At 37.2% G+C, this 24,250-nt stretch overlaps 1 protein-coding gene across 1 annotated transcript in view; it reads right to left on the bottom strand.

The window, feature by feature from the left end:
- The window catches only part of GSTCD (glutathione S-transferase C-terminal domain containing), a 165,162-nt gene that overhangs the window by 108,823 nt on the left and 32,089 nt on the right, over nucleotides 1-24,250 (bottom strand). Inside the window, exons 4-5 of the mRNA XM_031942356.1 lie at nucleotides 17,058-17,309; nucleotides 13,990-14,083 (exon numbers count right to left, since the gene is read on the bottom strand). Coding sequence (XP_031798216.1) covers nucleotides 13,990-14,083; nucleotides 17,058-17,309 — 346 coding nt within the window. The remainder of the gene's footprint in view (nucleotides 1-13,989; nucleotides 14,084-17,057; nucleotides 17,310-24,250) is intronic.

Genomic DNA, 24,250 nt, shown 5'->3' on the forward strand with positions numbered 1-24,250 from the left:
TTTTACAGTTTATTGTTTCCCTTCTAATCTTGTCTGCATTGGTTTTGTTTGTACAAAAGCTTTTCAATTTGATATAATCAAAATTTTCTCTTTTGTGATCAATAGTGATCTCTAGTTCTTCTTTGGTCACAAATTCCTTCCTCCTCCACAGGTCTGAGAGGTAAACTATCCTGTGTTCCTCTAATTTATTAATAATTTCATTCTTTATGCCTAGGTCATGAACCCATTTTGACCTTATCTTGGTGTACGGTGTTAAGTGTGGGTCAAAGCCTAGTTTCTCATAGCTTACATTTTTGAGTGAAAACAACACACAGAAGGGAGCTAACAAGATACCTATGGGGACAAAGTGAAAAAATTGTCTGGAGAACCAGGAAGACCAGATTAGATGAAAGCAAATAAAGGTTCTGAAAAAAAGGAAGAGGGCATAAGAGTAGAGGCATCTTTAGTATGAAAAAGTTGCTGGGAAAGGAGTAGAAAAGCTGTCTAGAGAATTCAAGCAATGAGCATGTTATAAAGAAAAATAATCATGATAATTCAGAGAGATGGGGATAACATAACTGAAATATCTACATAATGGAAGCCAATGGAAGCCTTTTATTTGAATTATCTAGAACACCGGCTCATTTTTCCATTATATTAAAAAAAAAAAAAAAAAAAGCCTCATCTTGGGATAGCGGGAGAAAAACAGAAAGGCTTCTAGAATGCTATACGGACCCCGTTAAAAAAAAAAAATCCAAAAAACAAAAAGGCATGGGAGGCCTGTGCCTGTCACACAGGACAGACAGGCAATCTACATCAAAAGAACATAAGAACTGATGAGATCACGGTACTTTCGAGCTTATTTGGTCTGAAGTATAAAATGTCACAGATACAAAAAGCACAGAGGAATACAGAATCTAATATCTGATGTACCACCTCACTACATGTCAAAAACATAATAAAATCTAGAATAGATTTTATCTTGAGTTCACCTTGCTATATATTTTGTAATTCAAAGACCAGTTTTGTCTTTTATTACCTCTAAGTCTTTTCTTTAGTAATACTCCATTAGGTTCTGGCATTAAAATTCAGTTACATATTAAATATATTATACATACATATATATGTATGACATGCTCCCCTTATAGTTTACCAACTTTCTTGTTCTTTTCAGATGACCTGTTTTCTGATGAGTAGGCAACTATGACTATTATCCTTTAAAAGTGAGAAAGCCATGGGGTTTAATCATGGGGTCAAGAATTAGCAGTTCTTGTAACTTTCTCGGGCATATAAGGAGGTTCAAACTCCTAATTTTAGATTCACAATCTAATGTTTTTGTTAAACTATATTTGCAATATGTAACACCAAGAATGAATTTGGGGCAGATGGAAATAATAAGTAGGGGAAGAAGGTATAAGGCTATTAATATGTGTTCTCGGGTAGAAGTTGGTTTGATAGGGTATATGTGGTGTATAAATTTGCCTCATTGGAAGGTAATTAATATATGTAATATATAGAGGGCTGTGATGACTGTGTTAATACCTAATAGGACAAGCGAAAAGTTAGATCAGGAGAATGAAGTTATAATTACCATGAGTTCTCCTAGAAGATTGATGGAGGGAGGCTGGGCCAGGTTAGCTAGACTTGCTAGTAGTCATCAGGCGCATATTAGTGGAAGAATTATTTGGAGACCTCGAGTTAGGATAAGGGTTCGGCTGTGGATGTGTTCGTAGTTTGTGTTGGCTAGACAAAAAAGTATTGAGGAGGTGAGACCGTGGGTGACTATTAGCACAGTGGCACCTATGAAGCCTATAGGAGATTGTATAAGGGTTGCAATGATTACTAATCCTATGTGGCTGACAGAGGAGTATGTGATGAGTGATTTAAGGTCGGTTTGTCATAGGCAAATAGAACTTGTTATAATCATGCCTCAGAGAGATAAGATTATAAATGGGTAACATAAAGTTGATGTAGTTGGTTCTGTGAAGGCTGTGATTCGTATAATGCCATAACCACCTAGCTTTAGTAGAATGGCGGCTAAAACTACAGAGCCTGCGATGGGGGCCTCCACATGTGCTTTAGGCAGTCAAAGGTGGAGGCCATATAGTGGTATTTTTACTATGAATGCTGTTATGCAGGCATATCATAGTAAGGAGGTTGATATAGAAGTGTCTCGTGTAGGTGATACTAGTGCTATGGTAAGTATGTGAAGGGAGCCTAGATTGTTGTGTAGATATAGTAGTGCTACTAGAAGAGGGAGGGAGCCGACTAGTGTGTAAAAAAGGAAATATAGTCCTGTATTGAGTCGTTCGTTTTGGCTACCTCAGCATGTGATGATGATGAGGGTGGGGATTAAGGTAGTCTCGAATAAGATATAGAATATAATGAGTTCAGATGAGGTGAAAGCTATGATTAAGGAAAGTTGGAGGATAGTGAGTGTGGTTAGGTAGATTTTTTTTCGTGTCAATGGTTCATGGGCTAGGTGATTTTGGCTAGCAATGATTATTAGTGGAAGGAGTCAGCATGACAGAATAAGTAGTGGGCCTGATAGGGAGTCTGGGGAGAAAGAGTTATTATAATTATAGCCTAAGTCAGAATTGTGATAGAATAAGGTTAGGCTTCAAATACTAATAATAAAGCTATGTGTGGTAGTATTGATTCATACTCAGGATTTTTTGGAGTACCATGTTAGGGGAATAAGCATGAAGGTTGATGTAAGAATTTTTAGCATTGTAGTAGGTTTAGGTTTTGGATATAATCATTACCATGGGTTGTTGAGATTTTTACTAATAGTGCAAGGCCCACTCCTGCTTCGCAAACTGAGAAGACTAGCAGAATTAAAGGGGTTATAGATATTGAGACTATATGGAAGTGGGTGATTAGGAGGGTTATAAGGATGAACAAGGATAGTATTATTCCTTCTAGATATAGGAGGGTGGATATTAGGTGCGATCGGTAGATTAGGACCCCTGTGAGGGCTAACAGGAAGGCTACAATTAGGTTTAGGTTAATGGGGAGCATAAGGTATTCATGGGGTAGAACCAGGTGCCAGAGACATTTCTTGTTTCCCTCCTTTGAGCATTGTGCATAGCCACATTTTCCTTATGTATGTACTTTGTTGTTACCTGTAATCAATCCACTGTCAAACCACTCATCTGTAGTTGAGCTACATCCTGCTAACTTTTGCCACCTGGCATGATGTGAGCCCTTCTGTAATTAACCCTAATTTAAAACATATTTGTGGTTTTTAACCTTTATATACTCAGCTCTGTCTTTTTTACCCATCAGCCCACCTGGGATGACTGTCAGCAATTGTTCCAAACTCTCTTCACCAGAGAAGAGAGGGAGAGGATCATCTGGGAAACCCGGAAAGGAGTGTTGGAGACTGACAGCCACCCCACAGCGAACCCAGTCCTCTAGCTAGAGTGGTCCCTGAGACCCCCCCTAACTGGGACCCCAACACAGACTAGGGTAAGGAGGTTCTCAACAGGTATTGCCAGTTACTTCTGGGGGTGGGGTTGCGAGGGGCAGCCTGGAAGCCGACTAATCTTTTCAAAGTCAGTGAGGTCAAACAGGGAAAGGAGGAGCCTCTGGCAGCATTCTTAGAAAGACTTCTAGATGCCTATCACACTTATACTCCAATTGACCCTGAAGACCCCAATAATCGATGGGCCATAATAGTTGACTTTGTGAGTCAATCAGCCCCTGTTATCATAAACTAACTCCAGAAACTTGATGGATTTGAGTGAAAGAATCTGTCTGAACTGGTGGAAAGCCAGAAGGTATACAATAATGGAGACAAACCACATTTACTCAAAACAAAAAGATGGCTCAGGCAACGGTGGCGGCCCTGTTGGAAGTGGGGGCAGTAGGGAGAAAGGAGGAAGGATACAAGGAGTCAACCCATTCCTGGGAAGGGTAAAAGGCAGATGGGACACCCACCTCTAGGTGCAGACCAGTTTGCCTATTGTAGAAGTGGGGACACACTGGAAGAATGAATGCCCTGAGCAGGGTAACAGAGGACAAGTTCTTGCAGCCTTGGCTGAATAGGAAGGCCCCTGCTCTGGCACACTGCCACTAGACCCCCAGAAGCCAAGGGTCATATTGAAAGTGGGGGGGGTCACCCTGTTCCCTTTTTAATAGCTCAGAGGCAACTATATCTGTTTTAACAGAAACCCTTGGCCCCTTATCAGGAAAATTGGTCATCATCCAAGGAGTCACGGGTAGGACAAAGAAGGTCCTGTACACCACGTCTCACATACTGGACTTGGGGAACAGAACCATTACTCACTCTTTTGTTGTAATGCCAGACTGTCCCTACCCTCTTTTAGGCAGGGATCTCTTATATAAACTACAGGCCACTATAACCTTTGGAGGTGAGTTACCATCCATTGATTTGACCCCCTCTCCCCCTCAGCTTTTAGTTTTGTGCCCTCTTTCGGAGGAATCCCATTTCATGCACCCCAAGCAGGAGCCACCATGGACTGAATCTCCTGGGACCCTACTAAAAGGCTTTCAGTCTCTTTTTCCAGACATATGGGCTGAAAATGGCCCATATGGGCTTGCAGCCCATCACTGACCCATAGTTGTACAACTCTGGTCTGATGTCATGCCAGTAAGGGCCAAACAGTATACCGTCCCCCAACAATCACTTATAGGAATCAAACTATACATAGACAAGCTCAAAACAGCAGGGATCTTCCACTCATGTCAAAGTTCTTGAAAGACTCCCCTATTGCCAGTCTGGAAGCCTGGGTCCGGGGACTTCTGTCCAGTCCAGGATCTGCAGGAGGTAAACAAGAGGATAGAGATTGTTCACCCTACAGGGCCCAAACCCTTACACACTCCTCCCCTCCTTGGACCTGCTAGACAATAGTATACAGCCCTGGACCTCAAGGAGGCCTTCTCTATTCCCCTAACACCAATCAGTCAACCAAATTTTACCTTCACGTGGGAGAATCCAGTGGGACACATAGTCCAACAGTTAACTTGGATTCGGTTACCCCAAGGGTTCAAGAACACTCCCATCTTGTTTGGAGATGTGCTAGTGCAGGACTTGAAGGAATATAAGGCCTCGAATGCTGCGGTCACCTTGTTGCAGTATGTGGATGTTCTGCTCCTGGCCACTCATACCTATGAAAAGCGCAAAGACAATACCCTTGCCCCACTACAGCTCTCCAACAGAAAGGCTATAAGGTGCCAGGAAAGAAAGCTCAGCTCTGCCAAAAGAAAGTGACCTATCTTGGGTTTCAGCTCAAGAACGGATTATGTCATCTTTCAAACAGCAGAATTACAGGCATCCTAACAATTCCCACACCAACTAACAAGTACCAGCTGTAGGAATTCTTGGATGTAGCTGGTTATTGTCACCTGTGAATCTAGGGTTTCGCTGAAATCGCCCACCCCTTATACTCCACCTTAGTTGGAGCCACGGAAACCCTGTGGTGGGAACAGGACCAGGAACGTGCTTTCAAACCTCTCATAACCTCTCCCTCTGCACTAGCGCTTCTGGATCTGACCAAACCGTTTTGGCTCTTTGTGGCCAAAAAAGGGGGGATAGCAAAGGGAGTTTTGATACAGAGATTTGGTCCATGGGATCAGCCAGTGGCCTATTTGTCCAAGACCCGGTTACAGTTGGGTGGCCACCATGTCTCTGATCAGTGGCAGCAGTAACCCTCCTGGTGAAGGAAGCTTCTAAACTGATGTTTGGACAATCTCTAAAGGTATCAGCAGAACATAGCCTAGAACAACTCTTACACTCCTCTTCCTCCCTTCTTCCTCCCTGCCTCCCCTTCCATGAGGTGGATCTCAAATGCTCGTCTAACACATCAAACTTTACTCTTAAAGATGCTCCGAGGATTACCTTCACATCCCACACATCCTTAAACCTGCCTACCTTGCTAACCCCTAAGGCGGAAGCCTGAACGTTCTAGACTCTTTGCATACTGCCCATCCAGGACTGGGTGATGTGCTGCTTACCCAGCATGACCTAGTTCTCTTTCCTGATGGCAGTAGCCTGGTGGTTAATGGAGTGTTGTGCAGGGGCAGCCGTGATTTCACAGACCCAAACCCTCTGGGCCAAGACCCTACCCCCTGGCACCTCAGCACAAAAAGCAGAACTCATTGCCCTCACAAAGGCCCTTACCCTTGCAGAGGGAAAAAGGGTTAACATTTACACCAACAACCACAATGCTTTTGCTACTGTACACACACATGGGTATATTTATCAACAAAAGGGGCTTCTCACCACAAGGGGAAAGGAAATACGGAACAAAGAACAGATACAATCATTCCTAGATGACATCTGGCTTTCTAAGGAGGTTGTAGCCCACTAAAAGAGGAAAGACTCTGTCACTCAAGGAAACATGGCTGCTGATAAAGCCATCAGAGAAGTCTCACTACAAGAATCAATCTGTTGCTTGCTGGGGATTAAAAGGAAGGGAGAAACTCTCCTACCCCCCAAACCTGAATATTGCCCCAACGACGCTGAAGGAACTGAAGACATCAATGGATAGACAAACCAATGATGGGAAAGTTGTCCTATCTAGAGCATTAGGCATTTCCATTAAAATGCATGTCCTGACACACATGGGAGGCACAAGGTTGTATGAACTGTTGTCTAGATTTTTCTCCCTTCTAGGGCTAAAAAGGATTACAGAGACTACTTTCTGTCACTGTCTAACCTGTGCAAAGCTCGGGTTCTACCAGTTCCTGCTAAGCGCCCCAGGGGACCGACACCCGGAGAACACTGGGAAGTGGATTTCACCGACATGGAACACCAACAAAGGGATCATTGGTTCTTCCTTGTCTTCACTGACATATTCTCTGGATGGCTGGAAGCCTTCCCTGTAAAGTCTCAAAGTGCCATGATGGTTGCTAAGAAACTCATCACCAAGTTTATTCCCAGATCTGACTTACCCATGTCGCTGGGATCAGACAATGGATCAGCTTTCATCTCTCAAATCAATCAAAACCTAGCCAAAGCAATTGGGTTTATGCGGAGACAACATTGTGCATATTGGCCCCAGAGTTCAGGACAGGTAGAAAGAATGAAGAGGACCTTAAAGGAGCATATTGCAAAGCTCTGCACTGAAACTGGCAAGAATTGGGTGAGCCTCCTTCCCTTTGCTCTCTTTAAAGCTAGGAGTACCCCAAATCCTGTTACCCTGTATCTGTCTCCATATGAGGTCTTGTTTGGGGCACCCCATCCATCATCCCCCAGATGGCCCTTTTGCCTAATTATGAGGTTTCTAATGATTCATTCTTTAAATTCTTATAGGCCCTGAAAAAGGTCCAGGAGGCAACCTGGGCAACATATCGCGCCACCACACAAACATTCCAAGCCACTGCTCTGGTTCCAGACCTTGAACCCAGAGATTGGGTGCTGACTCATAAGTTTCCCCAGAAGTCTTCCTTGTAGACTCGCTGGACAGGTCCACATCAAATAACCTTACCAACACCTTCAGAGATTAAAGTGACTGGACAAAAGGCTTGGATCCACCAGTCTCACACCAAATCCACCTCTTCCCCCAGCACCCCTTCCTCAGACTGATCATACACACACCCCTGACCCCTTTTCTTCTTGCTTCTCCTATCCTGGGCTTCAGCAGATCTGCTGGGTCATCCTAACTAACCATTACTTACCTCGTGGATATACTTGGATGATAGTGACTACCCCGACAGGAGAAGCAGTTGCCTTTGTAACATCAGTTAACACAACCTCAACTAACCTTGGATTTATGCTAAATTCTTGGACCCACCTGGAATTATCCCTGGGCCATAAAGCTTGGGTTGCGGGCCTGATGGATGTTCACCTCCCCCATCATATGGGTGTGGGATATTGCAAATGGAAATTGGTTGGGGGCAACCCAATCGTATCTCTGTTCCTTCACATGACCCCACTGAATGTCAAGGAGAGGAGCAGTATCATTGCGGTAGTTGGAGGTGCGAAACAATAGTTGATTGGGTCTCAAAAGGCAATCGGGATCTGTTCCTGGAGTTCAGATACCCCACTGTATACTGCCCCTAGTAAATGCAATTCAGTCCAGGTCACCTTGAAGGACTAGACAAGCTCATGGGGGAGACTGGAAGGATGTGGGGGCATAAGGTTTCATGTTTTAGGAAAAGACCTGAGGTCGCTTTTCACCATCCAGAGGAAACCCCTGCCCAGACATGAGACATGTCAGTCCAAACATAATTTTAAACCCTTTACCCCCATCCATGCTTCCTCAACCCTCCCACTATTCACAAAAAGAGTCAACGGTGCTCAAGAAACAGCCCCGACCTGACACTCCAAACACCTACACAATTTCTCTTACATCAACAAATCCCATGTTGGATATTTTTGACCCCTCCAGGAGCTGCCATGTAAAACTTTCCTTTCTGCTCTGGGGTACACCACCTGTTAAACCAAATCAACCTTACCTTAGCGGCTCAAATCTGCTCCCCCTTATTTTGTAGGAATAGGATTAAACACCTCCTGGGGCACTGATAAACATTCTGTTAGGAACTATTCCCTTTCATATGAACACCTTCCTCTGGAGTATAGCATATATGTACCACGACTTACTTTATGGGGTAGGGATGTGTTTGAAATCTATGTCCTATGACTTGTCAGCATCTTCTTATCACAAACACTGTTCAACACTAGTTGAAATCCCGCCTGAACCTAGGTATGACACTTTTTTATATCTAGCGCCTTTGGGCTCCTACTTTGCCTATACACTGGGCCTGACGACCTGTGTTGGAGGTTATACTCTAAGTAGGGAACACTCTCCTGAATTATGCATTCTAGTTTATGTCTTACCCCAAGTTTATCTGTATTCTAAGGGGGCCACTAAGGAATATTTCAGCCCTGTGTCTTGGGTGAGAAGGGCAGCTCCTGTCCTAGTTCCATTATTGGTCGGTCTGGGTGAGGCCAGATCCACTGCCATAGGGATAGCTGCCTTCATTCATGGCAATAATCAACTCCTTGCTTTAGGAGCTCAGGTAAACCAAGATATCAGGGAGTTAGAAAACCAAATCTCCTTTCTGGAAACTTCCCTAAACTCTCTGGCCAAAGTTGTTCTGCAAAATCCGAGAGCTCTGGAACTCCTATACCTAAAGCAGGGAGGCCTCTGCATACCCCTGGGAGAGACATGTTTCTATGCCAATAACTTTCTATACTGGAAGATAGGGAGACTGTTAGGTGTCAGACCATGCCTTGTTATCAATCACTTTGTAATTGGTCCCCCGGCTCACTTCTCTCATAACTTCCCTATTAGGCCCCTTATTTTTTGTTCCTTCTCTCATTACTCACTGCCCTCTGTGTAATCAACTGCCTCATCACTTATATCTGCAGACATATACAGGACATGAAGCTTTTTGTTGCCCATTCCACTTACAGACCTTTGACTTCAGATAAATCCACCTTGTAAAGGATCATACAAGAAAAGGGGAGAATGAAGTAGCCTGAAGCTGAGACCCCCCCCCCACGCCCCCTTATAGTTTACAAACTTCCTTGTTCTTTTCAGATGACTTGTTTTCAAATAAGTAGGCAACTAGTAGGTGCCAAAGACATTTCCTGTTTCCCTCCCTTTAGCATAGTGCATAGCTAGATTTTCCTTATATATGTACTTCATTGTTACTTGTAATCAATAACTGTCAAATAACTCATCTGTGGTTGAGTTACATCCTGCTAACCTTTGCTACCTGGCAGTATGTGAGCCTTTCTGTAATTAATCCTAATTTGAAACATACTTGGTTTTTGTCTTTATATACTCAGCTCTTAGATAAGGTCAGGGCTGAACTTTCTGAGTTGCAGCTCAGGGTTCAGTTGCTGGTTGGCTAATAAACACTCTTAAACATAATTTGGTTTGGCTGTGTGGTCAATGCTGGTCCATTTCAATATAAATAATAATATTAAGTATATAAATATATATATATATATATATATATTAAAATTCTGTTATATATTCAAGAACATCAACACTACATGATTTAATGTGTGCATTGGGAGGATAAAATAGTCAAGAATTTGAAAATATAATTGCTCAGTAACATGAAGTTAGAATGCACTTAAGATACAGCATCAAAATCTGAAGAAGTCAGTGCAACACACAAGTAAACACTCATAACTCAATCATCAAATGTGAAAACATGTACCACTGGATCCTGGTATTGCCATTCTAGCTCTTGGATGTAAGGGTAATATATATGGCCATTGGAAAAGTTTGCTTCTATTCTCATTTCATATCAGTATTAATAAGAATGTACTTTTATTTACTTTATGATAGGTTCTGAAATACACATTAGTCAAAATTGTATTATCTCAATCCAATTGCAGACACCATAAAAATATCTTCATTAACTTTTTAACAGTCAAAACTCATAAATTAATATTTATAAAAATGAAATTTTCTAGTATAAAATTAACAAACAATAAGATTTAATTTATGGCAGAAAAACCCTGTTGGCTTTAGAAACTTTTTAATATAAGCAATGAATCTCTTTGCTTTTTATAATCCTCATGCCCTGAAACTAGCAAAATAGCATCTCAAATGAGTTCATAGTAAGAGATGCTTAATTTGATATCAAATTAAGGAATTTACACAGGTTTCCTCCTTCCTCCATTATTTTCAGTGTAAAAAAAAAAAAAGGATAAGAAAAGGATTATTGACAGTACCAGCTACCCTCAACTTAAATTTAACTGTGAGATGATCATTCTTGTTTATTAAAGAATAGGGAAGAACTTAATCAGTGGTCAAGTCTTCCCTGTCCAATTTCCCTTAATTTATGAAATTCTTCTCAAGGTAATTCATTTGTAGGCCCTTGGGAACTTGCCACAGCTTTCAGGTTTTCCACATCTTTCCTCCAAGAATACACAGTAAAAGAGGATAATTTATGCTAATACCCTCTCAGAGTTGCATTTTAGATCAACAAAAGCATTTTTTTTAGCCTTATTTGTGCCATGGATTGCATTGACACGTTGTTGAAGTCTTGGACCCTTCCCTCAAAATAATTTAAAAAAATAAAATAAAATATATGGGATTTACGAAGGAAACCAATTATAATAAAACAATTTTAAAAATATCAAAATACAAGTTCACAGATCCCAAGTAAGGTGGATCACTCTTCCTAAGTCACTAGATGTTAAGGCCTGCATCAATTCTCTAAAATCCCCCACATCTGTGAATCAAAACACCCATGAAGGAATTGCAAATCAGCTTTTATTGACTCAAATGTTGCTTATAGATTGGGAATGAGGCAAGGGGGACTAGGAGAGAGGTCACAGAATGCAACTGCCTCTCAGTCTCTTCGTATCATTATCATCCTCTTACATGAAAGGGATCTACTCTGCTGGTCAGAATGAGATCCCCAGCAGCCACTAGCATTACAACTAGGGATCCTCTTTGGGTATCTGCAGATGTGTGAAGACAACTTCAATGGTCATTTCCTCTTTTCTTTATTCTTGAAAATAGATATACAATGAACAAAGAAGAAAGGAAAAGAAAGATATCATTTCATCCAAATAAGGATCACTTTGAGAAAAGTAAAGTTCATTTCTCCTCCATTTCAATTTTTAAGTTCTACTATATTCCTCTTTATCCTGGAAGAATAATTCACATTATTCTCAGTCCAGGTAGTTATGAGATTTGATCGGAAATCAAAGGAACAAAGAGTATCTAAGAAGGGATTCGGACAGCATGGGAACAGAACAAAAATTGCTACTGATATATCTGACTTTCTTTAAGTCTCAACTAAAATTATATTTTTTTATAGGAAGCCTTTCCCAACTCTTCTTAATTTCAGAGCTTTCCCTCTATTAATTATTTTCTATTTATCTTGTATACAACTAGGATGTGTGTGTGTGTATATATATATATGTGTGTGTGTGTGTATATATATATATATATATATATATATATATATACACACACACACACATATATATTTGTTTGTTGTTTCCCATGTTAGATTGTAAGCTTCTTGAGAGACGTGATTATCTTTTGCCTCTTTTTGTAGTCCTATTATTTAGCACTGGACATAGGTACATAATAGCAATTTAATTTAGCATTTACTAAATGTGAATTGACTGCATACTTAATGGCATTTGTTCTTTCAATGGTAGATTTCTGATGTAGAACTTTTATCTTGTAACTTCAGACAGAAACTGATTTTTATGAAGATAAAAATATGATTAAATAATGTAACATAAGAACTTATCTTTGGGATCTCTAGTTCAAGGAGAAAAAACAGTAGATGGATAAGTTCCGGTAAGATAATCAAGGTTTGCTACCAAGTAAGCAGATTAAAACTGCAGGCTATAATAGTGACTTGTTTATAGATTATACATAGCAATTCAATTTCAAAATAGTTGTAAAAATAAGAATTCCACAAATAAGAAAATTAACAAAACTTAAGAAATCACATTTATATAAGGGAAACAAAACTAGCTATCAAATTTTTAAAAATAGTCTTCTTGATGAAATAGCTTTCATTTTATTTATTTATTTATTTATTTTGCTGAGGCAATTGGGGTTAAGTGATTTGCCCAGGGTCACACAGCTAAGGAGTGTTAAGTGTCTGAGGTCACATTTGAACTCAGGTCCTCCTGACTTCAGAGCTAGTGCTCTATCTATTGGGCCACCTACCTGCTCTGACAGCATACCTTTTAACTTGATACTTAGAAGAGGAAATCTTAAATGCCAGACAGATGTTAACCAAGTGTACATTGGCTACTAGCACCAAGCTATTATTGAAGGCTTTAGCTTAATATCAGGTCACTTGGGGAGCAAGAGGGAGGCTAGATAAGACAATGCAGATCAATCCTGGAGACATCAGGTTAATTTAGGTGGCTTAATGTTTTCTTGGATAAACCATTACTGGATCAAGGTCAAAACCAAATTAATTAGTGAAATGCAACCAACATATCTTTCAGGTAGAAAATACACATATTTTCAAAAATCACTGTTTTATACCAGACTGTATATACTCTAATTCTAGTTTTCCTCACTTAAAATTTCTCAGACCTTGGTGAGAAACATAAAATAGCTCAAAGGCTATCAGCCTCAATGTTAAAGAATGTTTCTGTCAATGACCATTGGTAAAAAAAAAGCATCTAAAATAATGGTGATTCCTGGAGAAGAATCCTATTTTAGTCCCACCAATAATAGAATTTCAATTAAAAATAACCTAAACTTATTGGAAATAATAAAAAGAAATAATATGTGAAATCATCACTAAGAATGTTAGAGTAAGTTAAAGTTAAACAAATACAATATACAATGCAAAAGGCAAGAATTAGTTCATATTTAATTTTAACTCTTTCACTTCCATGAATAATAACGATAAAAACAACTTAAAAATTTGCAGAAACAAGGTGTTTCCTCGTATGTAAAATTAAAAGGTCACACTAGACCAAAGCTTCTTAAATTTTTTCCACTTGCAACCTTTTTGCCAGAGAAATTTTTACATGACCCCAGATACACAAGTATATAAAATAGGTATACAAATCAAACATTTACTGATAACAAATCATAAAGAAATTTTTTACAATTTTTACAACATTCTTTGATGTATATAATTTTATCATTTATTAAAGACAAAAGCAAATTTGCATACTAATGAGATGTATGTGCTTATTTATTTTTACATAAATTGTTAAATCTTGGCAGAATATATGATACTTCTTATTGTTGCCAAATTTTTTGCAATCCACACAATCCAGGACCTCATATGCGGTCATGACCCACAGTTTAAGAAACTTTGTACTAGATGATCTCTAAGATGACCTTTTAGCTCATGATTTTATGATTACATAGGAAAAAGGCTAAGGCATTAAGATGGAATAACTATACAAAGGCATGGAAAATTTTGAAATGAATCGAGGAAGGCAATTGTTTGAGAGAACCAAAAGTTACATTTCAACAAGTAAAATTTAGTAGTTAATTGAGCTTAGAAACATTAAAATATATGTGAATATATTTTAAAAGAGAAATACAGACAAAGAAAAGAAAGTAAAATACTCACCCTCTTCTGGACTTACTGCTGCGGGCAAATTGCTCCAATCAAGGGTCCAGTTGGGGCAAGGATGGGGAGAAAACTTCGCCTCAATGCCTTTTTTCTAGAAAGTGAAAGATGTCTTTTCCACATCAATATATTAAAATATTGTATACATTACATTGTCAATGCAGGATTATCTACATTAATAAAAGGAAGTACAAACAGTTCAAGATAACAAGTAACTGATACATCACTTATAAGATGATTTATGAAAACATGGTATTTTTTTCCCTATAGCATTTACCTTCCTAATTATATTTTGCTTAGGCTAATATTAAAATTAGTGCACATTTTCTGAGAATGCACTGATGGCAGGAATGTTCTATCTAAAAACATCTTTTGTAACAGGGTGAACCAAGATAAGGATGAAATGTATTGGGGGGAAAAAAATCAAAAACTGACTATCATATGGTTTTGCAAATTAGTAACACAAGAGGGCAACCTAAGGAGTACTTGATAATAATGTCCCAAGCAAGGTCTCTGCCTTTAAAAAATCTCCTCCAACTACTCTGCATTCAATTTAACCATAAGAGATATCGTTTTAATTTAAGGTCTAATAGAATATATAGGAATCACCACCTAAAAAGTAAATTTCCTTGGGAAAGGTAAACATTACCAGTCTTTTACACTTTAGTGTGAGTTAGATTGTGGATTTATTTCCTGCAAACATTAAGACTAAACTGAATAAAGCATTCTAAAATGAATGGGAAGGTGGGTGTAGGGCAGCACCCAGAGTGGGGTATATTTTGTTAAGAGTCTAGAAGTAAAGAGACAGACTTTAAGTATGGTAGGTCAGGTGCAATGTTAACATGAAAGACTCTTGATAATCAATGGATGTGGAAGCACTAAGAAACTAAAAAGGAGGTAGAACCAAAAGGAGCTGTAGGATCTATAAGGAGAAAAGACCCAAATACATCTTTTCTTAATTAATGACTGTACAAATTTATATGGCTACAGAGATATTACTTACACACACACACACATACACACACATTTATCAGCTCATATACATAATATATATCAGCTTTTAATGTCTAAATATTTAATATTGATCTGACATAAAAAGCAACAAAAATATTCAGCAAGAAAAATTATAAACAAAATGTGTATTAATATAAATAAATAATAATGCCAAATAGTTATATTACAGTTAAATTATTCTCATACCAGAGCCTATTTTTGAAATTAAAATTGAGCATCTATACTGAAAATAAACATAAAATTCAAACAGTGATCCAAAGTGATAAAAATTTAGTGCTTATGAGAATATCTACTCTAATAAAAATGGGCTTGGACCTGGAATCCAAGTTTCATGACTGTTGGTTCAGTGATCTTTTTTCATCATTATTAAAACAGCTACCACTTTAAAGAAGGAAATAAAGGGTTTCTTTCATATTTGGACAAAATTTTACTACCTTTTAAATATATAATTCACTGACTATTGCTAAAATTTATTTTTATTTATTGCTTTTTCTCCATTTACAAATTACTTTTATGCACAGAAAACCTGAACTTTTTTGGGTTCATTACAGTGCTCCTATATGCAACGGGCAAGCACAACAAAGCCAAAGCAAAATTATACAATTTTCAATTGGTCCAAAATGAATCACTAAATAAAAAATTTCACATTTAGCAATTAATAGCTACAGATAAATATAAATTTCATTGGGCAGATATGTGAAAATAACACTAATCAATTTAATTTTTCTGAAAATGAACCATTTTCAAATTCCCCAGGAGACTAAAAGGCAACAGTTTTATTCCTGGATATTCTCTAATTGATACGACAATATTAAAGACAATCAAATTCAAAATATTACTTTTATGGTGTCATCTAAATTTTTTTAAATCACTAAACATGTTTTTTTTTTTTTTTACTAATGAATGAACTAAATAGAGCATAAAAAGCTTAGCTACAGGGACATGGTGACATTTCACCATTTTAGGGGACATTAACCCTTTCCCAATCCATGTGATAGACACAATCATCCTCTAGCTTCATTTTTATCATGAGATTCAGATTGATGACACCAAATTACTTCACATAATATCCACAATTCAAATAAATTCTCAACTAATCTTCAAGTCAATAGAAAAATATTTTTTTCCCTGCACTCTTTGAGGGTAACAAAAATAAAAGCAAATTTGTGAAATCTTCACTCTTTATAATGGAGGAAATTGATTCAGCTCTATGGAAAGTAGGAAGAACTTTGGAATTGCAAGTAGGGATGTAGGTTCTGGCACTATCTGTCAATAGGTCTATCGTCCATTGAGTCTGTTTCCTCATTTGAAAAATGAGGGAATTTAGCTAAATGGCCTTTCAGGTCCCATTTCAGCCCTAGATCTATGATCTTATAAACAATAAATAGCTTTGTTAACACTTACAATGTAGTATTAGAAACAATTTATAGAAATAAAACTTTTAAAAAATAAAATACTGAGTCAAAAAAAAAAAAAAAAAACAGACATCTTGAAAACTGAGCTCATTTACTACCTATTACTGGGTTTTCATAGGCCTGCTGACCACCAGTGCCAAGCACTGTCCTAAGTGCAGGGGATACAAAGGAAATAAGAAACTGTCCCTATGATCAAGGAGTCCACATTCTAATGCCATAAAAAATGACTACAGCCAGTCTTTCAACAAGAAATTTTCAGATGAAAACAATATAGCTGATTAAGTTGACTACTTATAGGATTATCAGGTTATATATTCAGAATGGTATAGAGGAATGCAAGGGAAGAAAGAAATGAAAGAAATATGAAGGAAGGAATATAAGAGACCTTGGAGAAAGAAAGGGAGGAATGAAAGAGGGTGACTATAAAATACTTTTGTAAGTTTAAGGAATACCAAAATTCGGTGGAACCAAAAGAAAAATAAAAAAATTTGTAAAAAGTAACCAAGATTAAAATTTTAACTAATAATAAGAGTAAAACCAACAAAATTTTTTTTTTTGGGGGGGAAGGGGTCAAAATGTTCATCAAGAGAATTCAAACATTTTCAAAGATTAAGACTCTTAATATAACCATTTAATTACCATTAGTTTGGAAATGGTTGGCCTTGGTCCTCCAATAAAATGCAAGCAGTTTTCCCCCTCCATTTTAGGACTCTCACTTAAAATTGGTGGCTGCTTATCCAAGATGGGTAGGAGGTCTGATAACTGAAGAAACTGTAGCTTGCATTTAGCTGCAGCTCTTTTTACTCCAGGCACTTCCTGAACTTTCTGGTACCAAGAAACTATCCGAGGTAAATGTGCGAGAATTCCACAGAACTTCTTCCAGATGTGAGCCTTAAAGGAAAAGTAATAACACTCAATGTCACTTTATGGCTGTGCATTATTTAATAGAACAAAATGAGGACAATTCCAACAACTGGTTATCCCACTGGTCCTATTTCTTCATCTGTAAAATGAGGGGAGGTGAACTAAATGATCTCAAAATTTCCTTCTAGCCCTAAATCTGAAATTGTAATGATTCTTGGTATGCTAAGAGAAATCTTATTTTGAAGGGACTAACATAAAAGAGTCAAAAACTATTTTTTAAAAACTGGAAATACAAATTTTCTAAACTTTTTTTTTAAGAAAACTAATTTTTAAAGCATAATGGGGGAAAAAACCTAAAGAATTTTTTATTGTAAATAAATTTACATGCAAAGATAATTTTCAACATTCATCAAAACGTATTCCAATTTTTTCTCCCTCCCTACTTCTTTCTTCCCCTAGATAGCTAATAATCCAAAAGCAGTAAACATGTATAAATCTTCTAAACATATTTCCACATTTATCTTGCTGCACACAAAAAAATCGGATCAAAAGGGAAAAAAGGAGAAAGAAAAAATAATCAATCAATAACAACAATAAAAAATGTTTAAAATACTATATTGTGATTCACATTCAGTCCTTTCATTGTTGAAAAGAGCCAAATCCATCACAGGTGATCATCACATAATCTTGTTGCTGTTGGTTCTTCTCACTTCATTTAGCATCAGTTCATGTAAGTCTCTCCAAGTCTTTCTGAAATCAGCCTGCTGATTGTTTCTTATAAAACAATATTAATTCTATTACATTTGTATATTATAACTTATTCACCTCCCCAACTGATGGACATTCATTCAGTTTCTAGTTTCTTGCCACCAGAAAAAAAGGGCTATTATCAACATTTTTGCACATATGGGTCTAAAGGATGTTTTAAAGAAATTCCCCTGTATTTGCTGTAAAAAAGAAATCTGGAAAATCCATGTTGTATTAGACAACTTTTCAGAATTTACTTTTGCAATACCAGCAGCAAAAGAGACAAACCCAAGTGGTCACTGAACTCTTTATACAATCATTTGGATATGCCACAAACAATAAAAATAGACAATGGACCTGCATATACTTCTAAACATTTTGCATACTTTTGTGCACAGTATCAGATTTTACACACCATTGGCATACCCTTTAATCCTCAAGGACAGGCAATAGTAGAGAGGAGAAACAGAGACATCAAGATGCTTCTCCAAAAACAAAAGAGAAGGGGAGCCACAGGTAACCCTAGAGAAGTTCTAAACTTAACTTTATATACTATAAATTTTTTTATTTTTGATGGAGATGCACTGGCTCCAGCAGATAGGTTTCATAACTCGCCCAAAGGGCAGTGTCTGGTGCAAGCAATTCCAATAGCTTTAGACAATCACCAGGTGATGTGGAGACATCCAGAAAGTGGGGAATGGAAGGGACCAGATAGACTAACAGCTTGGGGCAGGGGGCTAACTTGTATCTCAACAGATGGAGAAGGAATCCTTTGGGTACCAACTAGCTGTATCTGCCTTATCTATCAGAGAGAGATGGAAAAAGAGAAGACCCTCAAAACAAAGGAGAAGACCCAAGAAAGATCAGATGGTTCCATCACTGACTGTGCCCACTACTGAAAGAGGCTGGCAGGTAACCCATTCATATGGCAATTAACTCATGAAAATCAAAAATAATTGTCAATGAGACTGGTGCAGAACTTCAAAACCTGCAGGAATCATTGGATTCCCTGACACATGAAGTGATGGACAATAGATTGGCTCTGGACTGTCTCTTGGCTGCTGAAGGAGGTTATGTGTGGTTGTGAATTAATAGTTATTTTCTACATCTTCCTTCTGGGACTTATGGAAATCTTTATAGTATTTTGTTTATTCATATTGTTTGTTATGTTACTACTTGCTTGTATGATATTACAACTTGCCTGTATGATTCCTCCCATGCTGATGGATTTAATCACTGATATATACCTGCCTCAATCAAAAATAAAAGAAGGGAGAGATGTAGAGGGCCACAGATAGTAGGGGAAATCTGGGTGAGGTATAAGACCCTTCAGCCCAGAAGGGACCTGCTAACAATGTCTGTTTTGGCTCCCCATCTCCCCTAAAGGCTCTCAACTTTCCTGAGAAGTCAGGATTGTGACAACCTGTACTGTAATTGAAGCAGAGTGATATCAGGTAGCAATCTACATACAATAGCAAATTGTTTATGTGGTTCCATGTGCACAGTATATATTTAGCGCATTTGTACAATGTAGCTTTGGTGTGGGTGGAGTAGGGATAAAGTGAAGAACTTCCAGCTGTGTGGAGTGACCAGCTGTGTGGAGTGGAGTAGAGATAATATGAAGAACTTCCAAGGACGTTTAACTTCCTCTTCTGTATTTTTAGTTTCTCTAGGTTTCTGTAACCTGCATAAGTATGTTGAGTAGTAGCCAATATGTACTTAGATTTTAGACATATGTATTTAACCTTGAATGATGACATTTATCGCTGTTCAAGTTATCAATGTTTGGATAATTAGTTGCCTGATGTATGGTTCTTCCCAGAACTAGGGAATCTGCTGTTTTTGGCAAGAATAACATCTAATTAAGGTGTGGGGGAGCACCTATCTCTTCATTCTCTCCAGCTTATGATGTAATCCTTTGTAACTAAAACTTATAAAAACTGTGTATCTTATCCTTTTCTTTAGCCCTTCTACCATGAGCTTTCTCTCTTTCCCTCCTCATGGTGGAACTGCTCATTCTCATGAGAATTTATTAAATAAAACAACTTTTCTGCTTTTTACTTCGAGAGGTCTCTGAGTAGTCATTTTTGGATAGGATTTTCTATCCCTCACATAAGGATGAAAGAACTGGGAATAAACAGACTTCATATTTTAACCATCCTCGGGAGTCTTGCTTCATCACTCCTCCACTAAGTTAGTATGTTTTTTTCACCTCTGTGTGGGGGCTCTAGAAAGCAGGACACAACATGGCTCAAATAAAATTCTGGAGTGGCAGAGTAAACAAAAGGTTATATTAACAATGACCATCATCCCAGTAAAGCTTGGGCTATAACAGAGATAAACTATTTTAAAATTAATTGCTTATAATTATTCCATAAGGAATATTATTTCAATAGCTAGAACTATGGATTTTTAGAATTTAAGTCAAGTGAGATCTTAAAGATGATCTTTCTACTCCTAAAATTTAATGAAGATTTTTCAAAGAGTTTTTATGTGCTTTATTAGAAATAAAAACACCTGAATATTAAGGTAAAAACAGTTTTGACCTCACAGAACCCCTGAACCATCCTTTGGAGAACTGTTCCATGAGTGTAAGCCTCTCATTTCACAGACTGAACAAATGCAGAGGAGTGAAGTCACTTGCCTAAAGGCATATAGGAGCTAACTGTCAGGGCTCTAAATCTAGTGTCCATACTATCAGTGACACATGTCATGTATGAAAGAAGGTACATAAAACTGGTTTCACTTAAGGAAAATATGTTTTTTTTTAAAAAAAAGCAGAATTAAAAGAGAATGGCAATTCAAAAGAGATTTTTAAGCAGCACTTTTTCTGACAAAAATGGCCATTACCATCTTTCTGCTGCCTAGTTCTTTTTTCCCTAGAGCTTCTGGTGGTCAATGTCTTTGTAGGAAACACTAGATCCTGTTGCCATAGAAACAGTTATAATGTCACAAATAGAAGATTATGACTTCTGATTATAAACAAGAGTAAGAAGGTCAGAGTGTATAAAGTTTCTCTAGTGATAACTAGTAATCAAAAGCTTGAAAAATTTTTCAAAGTTATGAAGCTTTACCATATACATTTTAAATTAATTTTATTAAACTGTACTAGATTTTTATTTAAGAACTTTTATTATTAAATCATACTGGTCATTAAAGTCAAATGTGATTATCAATAATAACTGAATTAACAATAAAATACAACACTGAGAAGAGTGTAATCGCTATAAATTTCATCAATGTCCTTTCATTCCTTTGTATTCTTTGATGTGTTTAATGTAGTGCCTTCAATATAGCAAAAATTCAAAAAATGTTGTATTGATTTTTTTTTAAGAGAAGAAGATAATAATCTAAGAAGCTTGACTCTGATTCATAACAAAACTATAGACACAGATCATAATGGCAGAGTGGATAGAGAGCTGAACTCAGAGTCAAGAAGCGCAAAACTGAAGTCCTGCTACTGGCACATAATGGTTGAGAAATGCTGGCAAACTGTTTAATCTCTCACTTTCCTTCCAGTCAACTTTCTAAAATGTAGGCATCTATTTACTCTGGTGGCATAGTACATAGAGTATCAGACCTGGAATCACGAAGGCTTAATTTTAAATTCAGCCTCAGATATTTACTAGCTATGTGACCCTTGAAAAGGCACTTAACTCTGCCTCAATTTCCTCATCTGTAAAATAAGATAAAGAAATAGCAAACCATTTTTGCCAAGAAGATTCCAAATGAGGGTCACAAATAGTTAAGACACGACTAAAATGACTAAACTTTAACAAATTTACCTTGGAAAAGGAAAGTTCCTTATTATAGCAACGAAACCACAATTCTATTAAAAAAAACACACATGTGTAAATATATATTTTGTATATGTGTTTGTATGTTTGCATACATGTACATGCACATACATGCATGTAAACATACAAACACATATATACACACATTAGAGGTGTTTGCTTGCAATAATCAATAACAAATTATTAAACATATACTAAGTACCATTGAGAAGATAGGAAACTATAAAAGACTATCTCTGCCTTCAAGGAATTTTTAAACTAATGGAATATCTAGCATTTAAAGAACACTTATTATATGACAGACAATGTGCTAAGCACTTTACAAACATTATTTTATTTGACCCTTACAACAGTCTTGGAAGTAGATGCTTTTATTACCCCATTTTACAATTGAGGAAACAAAGGCAGAAAAAAGTTAAGTGGCTTGCCCAAAGTCACAAAGCAAGTAAATATTTGAGGCTAGATTTGAACTCAGGTCTTCCTGTTTCTAGGTCCAGCACTCTGTCCATTTAGCCACCTAACCAATAATCATAAAGAGTTATCATGGCTTCTTTGAGAACAGGTTGTATCAGACGTAACCAGCTTACTAAAGGAGTGATAAGGAGAAATGTTGATAATGTAAACTCTTTCTTTAAAAAATGAAAAGCTGTATTTTAAATGATGAAAAGTATCTTTTTAAAAAAAATCTAAAGTGAATATTTTTTTAAAAAAGAAATATGGAATTATGATTTATGGAATCAGGATCTACCACTGCCAAGGAAAAGTAGGAAAAAAATATAGAAGGGTAGGTAGGGTGCATATTGTTCATAGCTATTATCTCAAAAGTTGTAGTTCTGAAAATTGTATTTTTAAAGTAAAATCAACAGGGATATTGTTACATAGGCCTGTAATCTCTTCTCCCTGGAAAGAAAGTTTTGATCTGCTCCATTTTCTAACTTGGACTGCTTCACTTTTCCTGAGGCAGTGTGGTGTCAATATTAATATCTAATTGAACTTAGCTTGGATACCACATCAGAAGCCAAAATTCCCAAGTCCAAAAGATCTGCTAGTTTCAGCTTCCCAGGGAGAACCAAGATTACTGAGTAGCCACAGTCTGTCTAGACTTGGTGAGAGGGAAAGAAAGTCTGAAAATTAATATTTTTTAAAATAAAATCATGGAACAGTGAAACAGAAGGTAATTTTAAAATATCACTTAGCTAAATAATCTCATGTAGAAAAGCAGGGGCCAACTGATTTAAAAGGAAATATAAGTGGTTTGTTCATGGATGTTAATTTCCAAAGGAATTTTGTTGGACATTAGAATGATGAATGATGCAGTTAATCATATGTATGTGTGTGTGTGTATGTGATTCATTTGGTTGTCACCTAAATATATAATGATTATAGTGTTTTAAATGCAATAAGCATTAAATACACATTTGCTGAACAAATTTAGAAGAAGCAATTCAGAAAGATTGGGAATGTTATTCATAAAATGCTGGTTGATGATGAATGTAAACCCAATGGCACAATTGTACATCAAAGTGCATTGAAAATGAAGAGTCTCTTTTTATTTACCCTTCTCTCCATATATAAATATTATAAAGTATAGAATATGTCCATTTGCTTATATTACCTTAAGTATCTAGCAAAAGACATTCATTATGTTAAGGAAAAAGTTCAAATGGAAGAGAAAAGGGCATGGTTCCCTACCTCCATGATAAAGATATTCTAGTAAAAGAAAAGTCACACAGAAATAGCATATGATGATTAATTAATTATGTAAGTAAAACACAAAGTGCTACATGAAGTCTAAAAGGCAAACTCATTATTGACTGTGAATCAGGGAAGGAAGAAGTGGCATTTGAATTAAACTTCAAAGAGTAAGTGGGAAGTCAACAGTCTGAGAGAAGAAAGAAATTTTAGGGATAAGTACAGTGTAATAATGATAATAATAGCAACAGTAATAACAATAATAGCACTCAGTGCTTTAAGATTTGTAAAAGCCCTTTACAAGTATCTTATTTTATTCTTACAATAAGGAAATTGAGGTTATAACTAGCCAACTCCTTACTCTCTCTTTTTTTGCCTCATCCCCTGCCTCACATCCAATCAGTTGTCAAGTCCTCTTTTTATAACATCTCTTGTATATTCCACCTTCTCTCACTGCAACCATCCCTGTGCAGGACCTTATCCCTTACCCCTTCTTGCTGAGATTACTGCCAAGTCTGTGAACTGGATTCTTTCCCTTAAGTCTCTCCTCACTCTAGTCTATGCCCTACTCAGCTGCCAAAGTGCCTATCACCATACTTCACACACACCTTTCAATCACTCCAGTGACATTAGCCTCCTTTCTGTTTCCTGAGATTCCATCTCTTGATTACTCTATATTCCAGTGCATTTAATAGTTGTCCCCCATGCCTGGAATCTTTCCTTCCTCATGGC

The sequence above is a fragment of the Sarcophilus harrisii genome, chromosome 6, assembly GCF_902635505.1.
Source record: "Sarcophilus harrisii chromosome 6, mSarHar1.11, whole genome shotgun sequence".
In the NCBI taxonomy this organism is placed as follows: domain Eukaryota; kingdom Metazoa; phylum Chordata; class Mammalia; order Dasyuromorphia; family Dasyuridae; genus Sarcophilus; species Sarcophilus harrisii.